At 26.4% G+C, this 15,347-nt stretch overlaps 1 protein-coding gene across 1 annotated transcript; it reads left to right on the top strand.

Moving 5' to 3' along the window:
• Nucleotides 1–5,698: 5,698 nt before the first annotated feature.
• On the top strand, nucleotides 5,699–7,182 carry LOC136080438 (uncharacterized). The gene is made up of 2 exons (XM_065797071.1): nucleotides 5,699–5,864; nucleotides 6,135–7,182. The coding sequence occupies exons 1-2, from the start codon at nucleotides 5,801–5,803 to the stop codon at nucleotides 6,527–6,529; spliced, it is 459 nt and encodes a 152-aa protein (XP_065653143.1). The 5' UTR covers nucleotides 5,699–5,800; the 3' UTR covers nucleotides 6,530–7,182.
• The last annotated feature ends 8,165 nt before the right edge of the window (nucleotides 7,183–15,347 follow it).

Below are 15,347 nucleotides of genomic sequence, written 5' to 3'. Positions count from 1 at the left end.
ATAGTATGCTTATACGATATGGTGTTAAAAGAACTAAAGCAATCGAATAATCGTTACGAAACGTTGATTGTTAAACTATTTGTAACAATCTTTTAAATAATGGGGTCAAAATATTATTGTTTATCCATTTAGAATTGTTTTTATGTATTAAAATTATATTACATAATAGTTAATCTAAATGTTTCAATAAAAATGTAAAATCTGATTAATTATTATTGCCAAATTACAACAAAATGATTTAGATCCTTTTCAAAAACGAAAAACCTAAATTTTTATGTTTCGCAATTTGTGAAGTAAAAAGACACTTAAAATTTTACTTGGTATGCAAGAACTCTTAATGACTTCCCAATTTTTGAATTTTCAGTTTAGTATAATTTAAGAAAAAGATTCATAGTTTTTGTGAATTTGAAACTCAACATTTTTTTTTTTTTTTTTTTTCGTAAGTTTTTGTTTACATTTGACGTAATATATATAAATTACATATTTTTTTCAAATACAAACAAGGCTTCTAAAAGAAGATCAAATGATCTTATCGTCAGAAGCCTTTTACAAAACAGAGTACATAAAGTATTATAAAAACGCCTTTTTACAATAAGAGAACGTAAAAAATTAACATAAAAATATTAAAATAGTACTTAGATAAATAGAAACAAATTGTCAACAAGTATAAAACAAAGATTGAACATACATTTCAAAATTATTATATATCATGAGACAAATTAAAAATATTCTAAGATATTTTCAATAGAGAGAATGAGATCTTTTAATTTAATTTTAAAAACAGAATAAGTTAGGGGTAAGCCGAAGTTAGGCAAAATAATTTTGTTACAGAGATGAGCTGCACGATAAGTGATACAGAATTGATTGAACTTTGTTCGACAGAGTGGTTTATTTAAATAGTTATTATTCTTCATGTTAAACTTGCTTAAAGGTTTCAAAATAAAAAGGTCTTTAAAAATAAAAGGAGATAAATCATACTTCCACATATAAACAAAAGATAAATTTTTATATACGTTTAGTTTATAAACATTGAGGATTTTCATTTGATTGAAAAATATTGAGGAATTTGAGAACCGATCGCAAAATTAATTACACGGATCGCATGTTTCTGACGGCGATGGAGACATTGTAACTTGCTTTGATCAGTACTACCCCAGGCAATAATTCCATAGCTTATATAACTATGAAAGAATGATAAAGTTTAGTTAAATTATTTTTATCTAAATGAGTACGCGCTTTATACAGAATTCCAATACTTTTTGAAACTTTCGAGCAGACATAGTTAATATGATGTTTCCATGTGATGTTCTCGTCAATGAAAACCCCCAGATATTTAGTTACAGAATCTCTTTTTATTTCATTATGGTCAATAAAAATTTTTGGTAAATTTTGGGGTAGAGAACGTTTTTTGGAGAGTGGGTGGAAAAAAATCCATTTTGTTTTGTTTACATTTAATGTTAATTTGTTACTTTTAAACCATTTAGATATGTTTTGAAGTTCTTTGTTCATAACGGAGAATAGTAGGTAGATGTCACTGTTAGATAGAAATAAGTTTATGTCATCAGCAAACATAATACTTAGAAGATTTGATGCTTTATGCAAGTCGTTGATATATATTAAGAACAAAAGAGGGCCTAAGATGGAACCTTGCGGAACACCACAGGAAACATTTAAAAACTGTGTATAATTAAGATCATTACAAGAAACAAATTGTTTTCTGTTGGATAAATAACTTTGAAACCATTTACTAACTCTTTCATTTATTCCGTAATAATTAAGTTTATAAAGTAAAATATCATGATTCACAGTATCAAATGCTTTTGAAAGATCGATAAAAATTCCTAATGTAAATTGAGATTTTTCAAAACAATCGGAAATCTCACGTACCAACTGAATAATTGCATGCTCGGTTGAGTTATTCTTCTTAAAGCCAAACTGATTGTTGTATAATAAATTATTTAAACTAAAATAATTAAATACTCTATTGAACATGATTCTTTCTAGTATTTTTGAAAATATAGATAAGATAGAAATAGGCCGGTAATTACTAATGTCAGATTTGTCACCACCTTTAAATAGTGGAATAACTTTAGCAATTTTCAATTGATCAGGAAAGACTTCCTGTTCGATTGATGATTTAAAAACTTTAAAAAGAATATATTTTAATTGTTCAAAGCAATCTAAAATTGATTTCGTCCGGTCCAACTGCTTTATTTTTTTTTTAGTGTTTTAAAGGCTTTTTCGAACTCATCAAATAGTAACTTTTTAGATAACTCATCCGAGTGAATACAATTATCCATCGGTACTAGAAAATCTTTAAATGATGTTTCAGTGTTAGGAATTAATTTAGATAGTTTAGGGCCGATTTCAACAAAGAATTTGTTAAATTCGTGAGCTATTGTTTGAGAATTAATTATATTATTGTTATCTACTTTGATCATGTGTGGCAGGGAACCTGAGCACGGTTTTGATTTACCGATAATTTCTTTTATTATTTCCCAGGAGCGTTTACAAGATTTTTTGGCTTTATTGAGAATTTTAGCATAGTAATGTTTTTTTAAGTTTTTCGAACTTTTTCAAAAAGATTTTTGTAGTCTTTGTATATTTTCTCATTGGCAAATGATTTGTTTCTTAGATATTTTATGTATAATTTCTGCTTAACTTTTGATGATTTTTTTAAACCTTTGGTAATCCAGGGAGAATTAATGTTTTTTTGATTTAATGTTTTTTCATGTAAAGGAAAATTGGCATCATAAACTGAGTAAAATGTATTAAAAAAATCATCGTAAGTTTTGTTTGCGTTATCACTAAAGTCGATGTTCTTCCAATGAAGTAATGATAATTGTGTTTTAAATTGCTCAACATTTTTTTGGTTAAAGTTGCGTAATTTAACTTTTATGTTAGTTTTGGTCATAATTTTAGAGTTGTTTATGATAAAAAAGATAGGGAAATGGTCAGATATGTCTGTTTTTAAAATACCTTTATTTAAGTCACTGTTAAAAATACCAGTTGTTAGAATGTTATCAATAATAGTATTTATAGTATTTAATAGATAATAGTAATTATCAGTAATAGTAACATAATAGTAAAGCGTAACTTTTGTCCACCTGAATTCATTTGCAAAAGCATTTTAAAACTGGATTATTCCCAGTGTAAAAAGTTCAATTACTCCAAGACGAAAAAAATACGTCTTTTAAACGTTTCTTGAACATTTTGGATATCTTTTGAACGTTCAAGAGACGTCTTTTTTAGGCCTTAAAACATTTTTTCAAGTATAGATGTTTTTGTGACTATTTGTATCTATAAAAAACTGATAATGTTTGTTTGCAACATGCTAAAATTAGCTCGCAAAATAAAACTTGCCTGCATGAATTGAAATTTCAAAAAGATTGAAATAAACAAAGTAATAAGAAAACAAACAACATATGTTTGATTAAAACCAAAATCTGCGTAAAGAAATTTTTTATAATTTAAAAAAATAAAAGAAACTTTAAAATATTATAAACTCAATCGCGTGCTTATCTAAGTGAAGAAGTTTAAATTATAGTCAATTATTTTCTCGTGCTAAATTCTTTAGTAAATATAAAGAAAATATAACAGGAAAAGAAAGTATTAAAACAAGTAAATTACAAAATCCATTTACACAGAACCACTAAAAATAGACTTTTAGTTGTCAACTGACGGCTAATTCACCAACAACGATACCAATTTATTTTTTTAGCGGCTAAGTATTGCAAACCCAGTATGATAGATTCTACACTACAACGCTGCTTTATATGTTTTTGCATAATTTTAACATCTTATAATAAATTCAAAAACTTTTTAATTGTTAACTAATAAATAATAAGATATAGAATGTGTTAAAGTAGATAGAAAGTAATAAAATCGTGCGTGTATTGAGAGAAAATTGTAAATACGTGTATGTATGCGTAGGAAGTAGTATAAGTGTGCGTGTATGCGAAGAAAGTAAAAAACTGTGGGTATGCGGAGAAGTAGTAAGTGTGTGTGTGTGTGTGTGTGCGCGCGCGCGCGGAGGAAATAAAAAATTGTGTGTGTATATGAGAGATCGTAAAAAAAATATTAAAAAAATTATATTTCAAAGTTAAGTAATTTTTGTTTTTTTTGAAACATTCAAAAAGTTGGTTTGAATTGCCAATTTCTATTTAAAAAAAACACTCTACATTATCTACTTGAAAAAACTTAATTGCACTCAACACTAATCAAAACATCATGTTTTCATTCTACTTATTTTTTATGCTTAAATGAAAACATGGTTCCATATCACTTTACAAAATATATTATTTTATATGTTACAAAGATATATTGTTTTGCTTACTTTTAAACAAATTGTGGTGAAGAGACATAATAAATAAAGTTTCATAGTACGACATTTACAAACGACAACAAGCCTAATTTACGGCTCTAATTTACGGCACTAGAATACGACACTCAAGCAAGTAGCAAAATACTTCTTTATTCCATTTAAATCAAAGAACCTCAATTCTCTAAAAATCGAATCTAAAAAATAAGAATTTAAAAAACCGGATAATCGAATTCCCGGATAACGGAACTCCCGGAAAACTTGTAACCAGCGCAAACAATTAAAAAATTATTTATTTCAGTCACTGAACAGAAAAAAAATATATAACTTTTAACTAAAATCAACAGAAACAGTAACTAAAAATTCTCTAAAATTTATACAAGGATAATATATATATATATATATATATATATATATATATATATATATATATATATATATATATATATATATATATATATATATATATATATATATATATATATATATATATATATATATATATATATATATATATATTGTCTTAATAAAAACTTATGTACATTATCACTTTTGTCAATAATAATTGCCGCAAATTGTATTAAATGAAACAGTTATGCTTAGATAAAATGAGTTTTTTTTTTGTTTTTTTTCTGCTCTAAAACAAAAACATCATATAAATAATAATCTCAGGTCACTAAAATGATTCATTAATTCGGTTATTAAAAAATCAAATATTTTATAGATCTAAAACAAAACGCTAAACATAACTTTTTTGTTTTTGTATTTGTGTTTGCAACAAACAAGTTTATCAAATATTTGAAAATGGTGTAATATTTAGCTTAAAATACTTTTCACTTTGATCCCTTGTTTTACTTTTTGTTTAGCGTATTAACGATGTTATAATTCCAGAGGTGCTTGTTTATTCTTACTTGGTTTTGTGTTTCCGAGAGTTTTGAAATTTTTCAAAATTGTTTATATCTTTAGTAGAGAGTTTGTCGGTCGAAACGATTGTATTGTTTTTGAAAATGGGCCTTCATTTGACGCGGTATGTTTACTTAAAAACATACCAGAAACAGTCGGCTTTCTAAAAAGCGCCACGCGGCTAAAATAAAAAGATTAAAGGGTGGTATGGCGAGAGTGCGTCCCACTCTATTATTTCCATTAAAACCCTCTCTAATTGTAAAAATTAAAAAAAAAGTTTTTTGTTGCTAAACTGAATGAAATCTTTTTTTCTAAATAAATTTTGAATTTACAAATAAAAATATTTTTTTATTGCTACAATGATAATTAAAAAATGATTGACATTTGTTTATAAATAAAATATTACAAAAAAAATTACGTGTACAATGGTTGACCTGGAGACAATTTTTAATCTTGTTTATAAATTGAATTCGCAACTCATAAGTCAATATAATAAACAAGTTTGCCAACTATACTGGCGTGCAATAATTTTTCTTAAATATTGCCTTTAATTGTAACTCAATATAAATCCGAAAAATGGAAACAATTTTAAAATTAATACTAAGGGTATTTATGCTATCAATTTTTGTCTGTTTGACTGGTAAGTTATTTAGCTGTTACATCACTAACTACAGTTATATTTTCAAAGGCACTTTCTATTTGTGTGAGCATATATATGTGTATGTGTGTGTGTGTGTTTAATTTAATACTTTAAAATGCTTTTAAAACAAAAACTTATGATTGAAACTTATATAAAACACTATAGTTTTATATAAGTTTCAATCATAACTAAGTAAAGTGTTTTAGTATTAGTTTTTTACATTTTAGTTTCTTGTAATGTAAATTAAGTAATCTGATGTTATATTTGTAGGGTTTTCATGTCAACCAAGCTTGATTAATTTGGAAATAAACAACGAAATAGAAAAACTGCTAGGAGAAATAAAAATTGAAAATATAAAAGAGAAAAACAAAGAAGCCACTATAGAAAAGCAAACTGACGCGAAAAAGTTCCTTGATAACACTTTTCTTAAACCCAAGCCAATCGAGAAGATTTTAGATATCGAAGACAACGAAGACGATATAAAAACTCGAATCGAAACTCGAAATCGAATCGTGAGAGAAAAATCTGAACTTATAAACAAATTAATTAGTAACCATTTAAACCGAGTTATTCAAATCAGAGATGAGCTTGCAAGACGAAGGTCATTAGCAAAAAGTGATTATAGAGGCACTGTACCCCCAGGACTTCATGATGAACCTTTATAATGTAACTAGATTTCGACCAAAGAGTTTAACAGGGAAAATAAAAAAATTAATTTGGCCACTATTTATTTTATAAATTTCAAATAAATATGTGATCTACGACGTCATAAACATTTAATAAATATAAAGAAACATGTGATCAACTACGGCATAAACATTTTATAGTAATGTGTTAATAAATGAATTATATGTAATATTTCAAAACACTTTCACATGCTGATTAATTCTAGCATGCTGTTTTATATATATAAACGTTGAACATTACAAAGTTTGATTCACCCAAAACGATCTAAACTAATAGCTATAGTTTAAAATACACAGCTGACATTGCGCAATTGACGTTACACAGTTGACATTACACAATTGACGTTACACAGTTTACGTTAAACAACACGTCAAGTCTTTTTTCAAGGCCACTTAAATGCATTGATCATTTATCAATGATCAATGCATTGATAAATTGTCATTCTGACAAACGTGATGCTGTTGTATATCTGCAGTTATAATATATATATGATGTATATTTAATATATGATTTTTATGTAATGTGTTGCAAATGATGCGCACGCAATATATAAATATTTTAAAATTTATTCTGTAAAATATTTCTTATTACGTCATTTAAATGATAAGATTAAAAGAGGAGGATTCATTTATTTTTAACGTTTATGAGATTATACTTTGCTATAAAATTACAAAAACAAATGTCTGGTTTTATATGAATTATCTGCTTACAATTTAGTTTTAGCTTTTAAAAAATATTTTAAATCATTGTCAGACTATTAGGCTCGTGTCTGGCGTCAACAAAACTTAATGATAAATAAATTTGTTAGCACTTTTATTGAGATTTAAGAACTGATTAAAATAAAGTTGAATTAAAAAAAAAACAAAAAAACAAGTGGTATTGAAAAATAAAATAAAAATTTTGGAAACTTCAAAAAATGGAAAATATTTTTTTTTATTAAATCCAATCCAACAAAAATAAATTGATCTGACCAAGACCGTGGAAACTAGTAAAGATCGCTAGTTTCGTTTCGTAAACAAAAATAAGTAATTAGTTTATTTTATCCTTTAAATGTTAGCCTTTGCGTACATTTTGAACCATTTATTTCGCTTTTCATTACCTTCAAACATTTTCACTTCTCTTAGCTCGTGTAATCTCGCTGGTGAGTTTTCAAAGGGTATTTAAAGACTTGAAATAAAATGAATTTAATTAAAGAATTAAGAGCAAAGACTTTGGAATCGCTATTTAAGAAAAATGTTAAACCAATTTTAAATATCTGCGTTTCAGGATTACCCTGTTTAACCGGTATTTTTTAGTTTTATTATTAATTATAACAAGATCAAATACTTAATCTCTACAAATTCTTGGTATGCTATAAATATACATTTATGCTCACCAAAAACGATTGCATCGTTTTTTGGTGTTTGAGATGTTTGGGAAACGGGGGAGGGGGGTGAAACTTTGAAATTTTTTGTTTTAAGTCTCCAATCATTGCAACTTTCTGCCTAGCATCCTTTTTTGTAAATAAGTATAAACATATAAATGTTTGGAGTTTACTTTATGTCTGGAAGTAACTCAAATACCAAAATATGTAGCATTTGCCACTGACACATATAGATAAAAAATTACGGATCTTGAATTATATGAATTTATTAGTGAGTAAAAACTATACAGTGTCTCTGTTTGGGCTTTTCATTTAGAAGATGAAATTCCTTGGTTGCATCCAACGCAAATCAGCAAAATGGGTTTTAAACTTTAGATATCTTCAATATTGCAAAATTTTTGTTGTGTACTCTTTTAAAAATAGATTAAACCTCTGGGTGTATAAAATTATTGGAACAAATGTTTTTCAAACTTGTTATTTATATCAAGGTGCTTTCCCAACATATGCATATAGCGAGTAGGAAATCTCAAACTTTATCTTATTATTTATAAAAATATACATATAAATATATTTATATTTATAAACGTATTAAATTTGTATACATGATAAAATGTTTTTATCGTGACAAAATAAATAAATAAATTTTTTACAACTACAACTATAGCTTTAAAAAAGTTTTAAAAATGGGTATTTGTGTAATTATTGGTAAATGCTTTACCTCTGTATTTAATATATAAATTGTCATTAGCAACTGGCGTTTTTTTTGGTTAATTAAAAATAGCAAGAGTAGTACCTGTATTCATAAATGACGATGGTTCTATACCATCTAACTACAGACCAATATCCATTCTCTCCTGTTTTTCAAAGCTGCTAGGGTTATCTTGAAAAACATAATATCTTATTTAATAAACAGTTTGGTTTTAGAAAAGGGCATTCGGCTAATCATGCAATAACTGATTTAGCGAGACAAACTCTAAATGGGTTTAGTAACAAAAATTAGACTCTCGGCTTGTTTATTGACTTGTCAAAAGCTTTTGACACTATTGATCATAAAATTCTTCTTCACAAACTAGAAACATACGGAGTAAAAAACAGCAACCTAAAGTAGCTACGATGTTGTCTGAAAAATAGAAGACATGGAGTATGTTGGAACCAATAAATTATGGAGTTCCCCAAGACTCAATTCCTAGACCCATATTGTTTCTACTCTATGTTAATGAAAAGTACCTATCCTCAGATATGTTTAATTTTATTCTTTTCGCCGATGATACTAATCTTTTTTATTCGCTCTCCAATATAAAAACAATTTTCTCCACAGTAAATCGTTAACTGGAAAATCTTAGTGATTGGTTCAAAGCAAACAAACTCTTGTTAAACATCAGTAAAACTAAATATATTTTATTTCATTAAACAACTAATACCGATAACTTGCCTCTTCAACTTCCTCAGCTAATGATAAATAGTAGTAGTAGTAGTAGTAGTAGTAGTAGTAGTAGTAGTAGTAGTAGTAGTAGTAGTAGTAGTAGTAGTAGTAGTAGTAGTAGCAGTAGTAGTAGTAGTAGTAGTAGTAGTAGTAGTAGTAGTAGTAGTAGTAGTAGTAGTAGTAGTAGTAGTAGTAGTAGTAGTAGTAGTAGTAGTAGTAGTAGTAGTAGTAGTAGTAGTAGTAGTTTCATTAATTTCGCCGTAAAGAATATATACAACGTTCAAATATAACAAAAAGAAATGGCAGGAGCAAGAAGAAGACATTAATTAGCTTTATCACCGAGCCCATTACAATCATACTTTACAAGTCCGTAAAATATTAGAAAATCTTTACAAAACGTCAAGCATAAGAAGTTAAGAAACAAAAAAGTACTAAAAAATTAAAAGTAAACTTAGTTTAAAAAGATATAAAATGTATAAATATATATGTGTATATACACACATACATATATATATATATATATATATATATATATACATATTGACGCGTATTGCCGTTTTTATAATAAAATGAATAAAATTCCATCCACAACAACATAAAATATATCAAAGTGTCAAAAATAAAATAAATATAAGATAATTTACAAAAAGATACTGCATGTTTAGATTAAAGGAAACAAAAAAACAAAACTTTTTTAACTTCAAGATTAGGTAAGTTAACATTTTTAAAGATTTGTGATAAAGACATTGATACCCTTAATAATAATAGTTGATATTCTCCTTATTTTTAGTTTTTAGGTAGTTAACATGTTAAAGTTGTTTAAGTTAATGTATCATTATAAATTTATTTTGATAACTTCTAAAAAAGACTGGCAATATTTAGAATATTAAAATCCATATTTACTAAATGATATTTTAAATTAGCTTTGAATTGCGGAAGTGTTTGTTTTTTATTATGAACAATCTGTTTAAAACTTTTCCATAAAAAAGGTCCCCGATACTGAAAAGAATAAGAACATAACTTTAGTTTAAATTTTGAAGTTACAAAATTGTTTTCGGAAAATCTGGTGGGGCATTTATGGCTTATTTTACCAAAATATTTATTAAATATTGTTGGAGATAGTTTGTGTTTTATTTTATACATGAATTGTAAGACTAAATATATATTAATTTTGTACACGTTTAATAATCCAAGCTTACTTAGAAGTGGCTCGCAAGGCATATTTCTTGTTGCGTCAAATACAATTCTGCAAGCATGTTTTTGTTTTAAATAAACTTTTTTCAACTTTGTGTAATTTGTGCTTGTCAGTATTTCCGTAAGTTAAATTACTATGTATAAAAGAAAAATATAAATTTTTTAAAGACCTAACGTATAATAACGGTTTTGCTTTATACATTATTGCAGTATTTCTTGAAAGTTTTCTTTCCAGAGAGCTTATACGAGTCTTCAAAGATAAATTTTAAATTAAAATAACACCTTAGAAGTTTACAGATGTTTATCTAGTAATATTTATTTTCAGATAAGGTTATTTTAGGGGAAGATTATCTGTTTTACATTGTTTATGAAATAGTATATACTTAGTTTTTGTTATATTAAGCAATAGTTTATTACATGTAAACCATTCGTGTTTCTTCGAGCCTTGTGGATTTTAAAACGCATCGTTTTTGGACGTTTTACCTGCTTCAAATTGTATAAACTGTTTTCTGCTTGATAAATATTCTATAAACCAGAGTAAGTCGTGGTTTTTTATTCCATAATGTTTAAGTTTTTTAAGAAGAATGACATGGTTGACGGTATCAAAAGCTTTAGACAGATCAATAAAAACTCCTAATGTCAAACAATCATCATTGAAGGGATTTGTGACATGGTTACTCGGTCAAAGCGTGATCGGTTGAGTGATTTTTTTAAAAACCAAATTGCTTGTTGAACAACATGTTGTTTACCGTTAAGTAGCTGTTAAGCCTACATTATGCGTTCGAGTAACTTAGAAAAGTATAGGAGAACCGATATTGGTCTGTAATTTGAAGTGTTTGTATCATCACCAGATTTAAAAATAGGTGAGACTCGTGCAATTTATAGTTTTTCTGGAAATGTACCTGATTTAATAGAAAGATCAAAAATATGATATAGTGACGATTCTATAATATTAAAAACTGATTTTACAACATGCACGCTAATTTGATCTTAAAAATAACTTTATAGTAAAAAGAGTCGTATCAATAAAAGTCTTAGGAGTAATATTTGATGAACATCTTAATTGAAAAAATCATATTAAGCTCATTGAAAATAAAATTTCTAAAACAATTGGCATTATGCACAAAATAAAACATCTACCAAGTAAAAAGTGTTTAAAAAATATATATTACTCATTCATCCACAGTTACATTAGCTATTGTAATATTGCTTAGGCAAGTACTCGCGCTTCAGCATTAAAAAAATATATATCAAACAAAAACAAGCATGTAGAATTATATGTAACGTGCATAAATACGCCCACGCTAAGCCGTTACTCCAAGAAATAAAAGCACTTAATGTCTACGAGTTAAACCTGATCCAAAACTTATTATTTGTGTCATAATATCAAAATGACACGCTTCCAAAATTTGTTAATAATTACTTTTCAGAAATTAACCATAAATACTTAACGAGATGCTCCGTTTACAACTTTATTTTATCTTAGTCTAATCTTAAAAAAACATATTATTTAATTTCATATTGAGAACCTTCTTTTGGAATACAGTTCTTGATGAATTTTATTTTATCTATTTATTCTATTGCCGTTATTTTATATTGTTTTATAATATGAGAAAGTATATATTTATATAAAGTGAACTTATGAAAGAAAAAAAAATACACTTTACGTTTACTATTTACGTTTACGGCTTTATGATAAGACTACTGTCTTCTACTTGCTCCTGTCATTCTTTTATTTTATATATTATTTTGAAGCTTGTAAATAAGAACGTTATAAAATGTTTATATATGACAAATATATAAATAATGTGTAGTTATGGATAAATGTGTTATGGATTTTATTAGCAAAGGATCAAGTCTTTTTTTTTTTTCAATTTTTTTTTAACTACACATTAATATCCAGGATTGTTTCCTTGATGTCAGATTTCATAACAGAGTTATAAAAGTTGTATTAGAGATATTACTAATTATTAGAATTAGGGTTACCGTATTCCTGGGCTATAGATGGGTAATAAAGCCCTCTGTTGCTCCTCTGTTGTCGAAATAACTTATATGCCTCAATATTAATAAAATGCACACCCATTTCTTATTTAATACATTTAGAAATGCTTATTAGAACTACGGCTTAAAGTGTCCATAATTTAAATATAGAGAAAATTAATTAAATAAAAAATATAAAAAACTTTGCCGAACCTTACGAAACCACATTTTCAAAAATGCATGGTTGAAAATCTTTTGGGTTTTTTGATATTTTTTGAACAAATTTTCGTTTTATGTATTATCTTCATAACTTTAACTGTCAAATTATGAGTTACAAAGAAAAAAAGGTCAACTGTTCACAATGTCAATATTGGGCAGGCTACAAATTACTTTTTTTTTAAAACCAGGTATATAGCATTAAAGAGATATTTTCTAAATGATCCAAAAATACATTTTAGAAAATTGAAACTTTTTCTTAAGGAATGATTTTAGCTGCAAAGAGGTGTCTAAAGACTTTCTACACAACATTCCGCACCGGAAAACAAAAATTTTAATTTTTTATCATTTTAAATTTCTTTGTTCTCTCAACACTCTGTGAATTAAAGATCAGTAAGATCAAACTTTTCTCCTAAAAGTAACATTAAAGTTTTCAGTTGCTGCTAATATGGATTGAAAGCAGCAACTTTAAAGTTATTTTTAGGTAAAAAGTCTTGATCAAAAATAGTTCCGAATGGTTTTCGTTTTCCCACAAAAAAAAAGTTATAAATTATTTAAAAAAAAAAAAGTTTCATGAAAAGTTCCAAGCAATTATTTCCGTTTATTCCATAAAAATATAAATAACTCAAAAAAAAAAAATGTTTTTAACTTCGCTTTTTTTTAATTTAACTAAACTGAACTAAACATATAATCGATTTTCGATTAAAAGTTTAGTTAAGTTTGATTTTCAATTCAAAAGTTTTGAAGTTTGAAATCCAAAAGTTAGAAAATTTTCGAATTTCAAACTTTTTCGAATTTTGAAAAAAAAGTTTACTATAAGTAAACTTTTAGCGAGATGTAAATATAATAGTAGCTTGAAATTATTATTATGTATTTCACTATAAAGAAAAATTTACAAAATTAGTTGTTATAAAATGTAAATACACGGCTGGAGCAAGGAGAAGACAAATTAAGTTTTATCACCAAGCCCCTTTAAAATAATATTACGTCAATAAATTACACTTTTTCGATTTATGACAACAGTGATGGATCCAGGAGAAACCCGTTACTGTTGTGATGTATTGAAACCCTATGTATACCCCCCCCCCTTCACTAGAATCTTAAAGTCTTAAAATATCTTAGATATTGAGGACCTTTTTTTTTGGAGACACAAATGTGGTACAAGATACAAATATATTTCAACATCCCCACCCTTCCCCCCGAAAAAAAAAATCCTGAATCCGTCACTGCATCTCAATGTAATATATGCAAAAAATACATATATAGATGCAAATATAAAAGGACTTTTGTATTGTTATTATTATTATTATTTTTAACTTTTATTTATTAAAATTTTAAATTTCGAAAGGAAATATTAATTCATTTTGTAATAGATATTAATTCATTTCGTAAATTCATAAAACAATTTTGTTAATATTTTGTTTCAACATTATGCAGTTTACCTCTGAAATGGGGATTTAAAATACTTAGCAATATTTTAAAAAATTGAATAAGGTACCAAACAATTATCAACATTCTCCAAATACGCTTCATTCATATCACTAAAAATCTGTTATAAAACTCTTAAACATCATTTTTTAATGTAAAAATTTTAAAAAAGTATTATAAATTGTAGAAAATATTAACTTATATTTTAAACTTAAATGTGGCATCACGAAAATGAGAATATTCTTAAAATAATTTTTGAACTAAGACACTCAGGTTTCTTTCTTCATTTGCAGTGAAGAACATCTACTTTTTTTTTTGAAAAGTATGCCTTGTTTACATGAATAGCCAAACCAACTAGAAAAATTTATACCTAATTCAAAAAATAAACTCTAGTAGGTTAAAGCAAAGTTTGGTAAATGCAAACTTCAATCTTCGATTAGAAAACAAACAGACAGATTAGATAATAAACAGACAGATTTGATAACAAACAGACAGATTAGATAAAAAACAGACAGATATGTAGCTTTCACCTTTAAAAGTTAATAAACCAACAAAAGTGTAACAGCACAAAACTTTATTATGATATTTACAAATATAAGCGTGTACATCTATGGTAATTAAAAAGTTAATCTAAAATTGCTAAAAAATTAATAATTAAAAAACATCCAAATTTACTTCAACTAATAATAATAAAACTTCAAATTCGTTCAAACAAATTAACAAAGGACTTAAATGTATGCATATAAACATTGATTGTAGGGGAACCGGTTAGTAGCAAGTATCGTTTAAATCATTAAGATAAAATTTAAATCAGAAAAAACAGGTTTACTTTAAGGTACAATTTGATTCGTTCTAATGCGCTGTAGATCTCAAAGTGGATGTAATGGTTCACTGGAATTGACCATATTTCTTTTGAATTAATATTTTTTTAGTCCAGCTTTTCTTTTTTTCCTTATTATTTTTTTTATTTTTGAATAGCATTTTTTTTGTCCAGTTTTATTTTTTTTTTGTCCAGTTTTTTATTAAATGGATAGTTTATTACTTAAACTGTCGATTTTTCCAGATTCGCAGAATCCAGTTCACCATAAATTTTATTCCAGATTACTATGAATCCAAAAGTTTCAGTGCTTATTGAAAACTCAAAAAACTATCGTAAAGAAACCAAATAAAAATAACCTAATAGCGGGGATCA

The sequence above is a fragment of the Hydra vulgaris genome, chromosome 05 (genome assembly GCF_038396675.1).
Source record: "Hydra vulgaris chromosome 05, alternate assembly HydraT2T_AEP".
Lineage (NCBI taxonomy): Eukaryota > Metazoa > Cnidaria > Hydrozoa > Anthoathecata > Hydridae > Hydra > Hydra vulgaris.
This window is presented reverse-complemented; position numbering and strand designations above follow the sequence as displayed.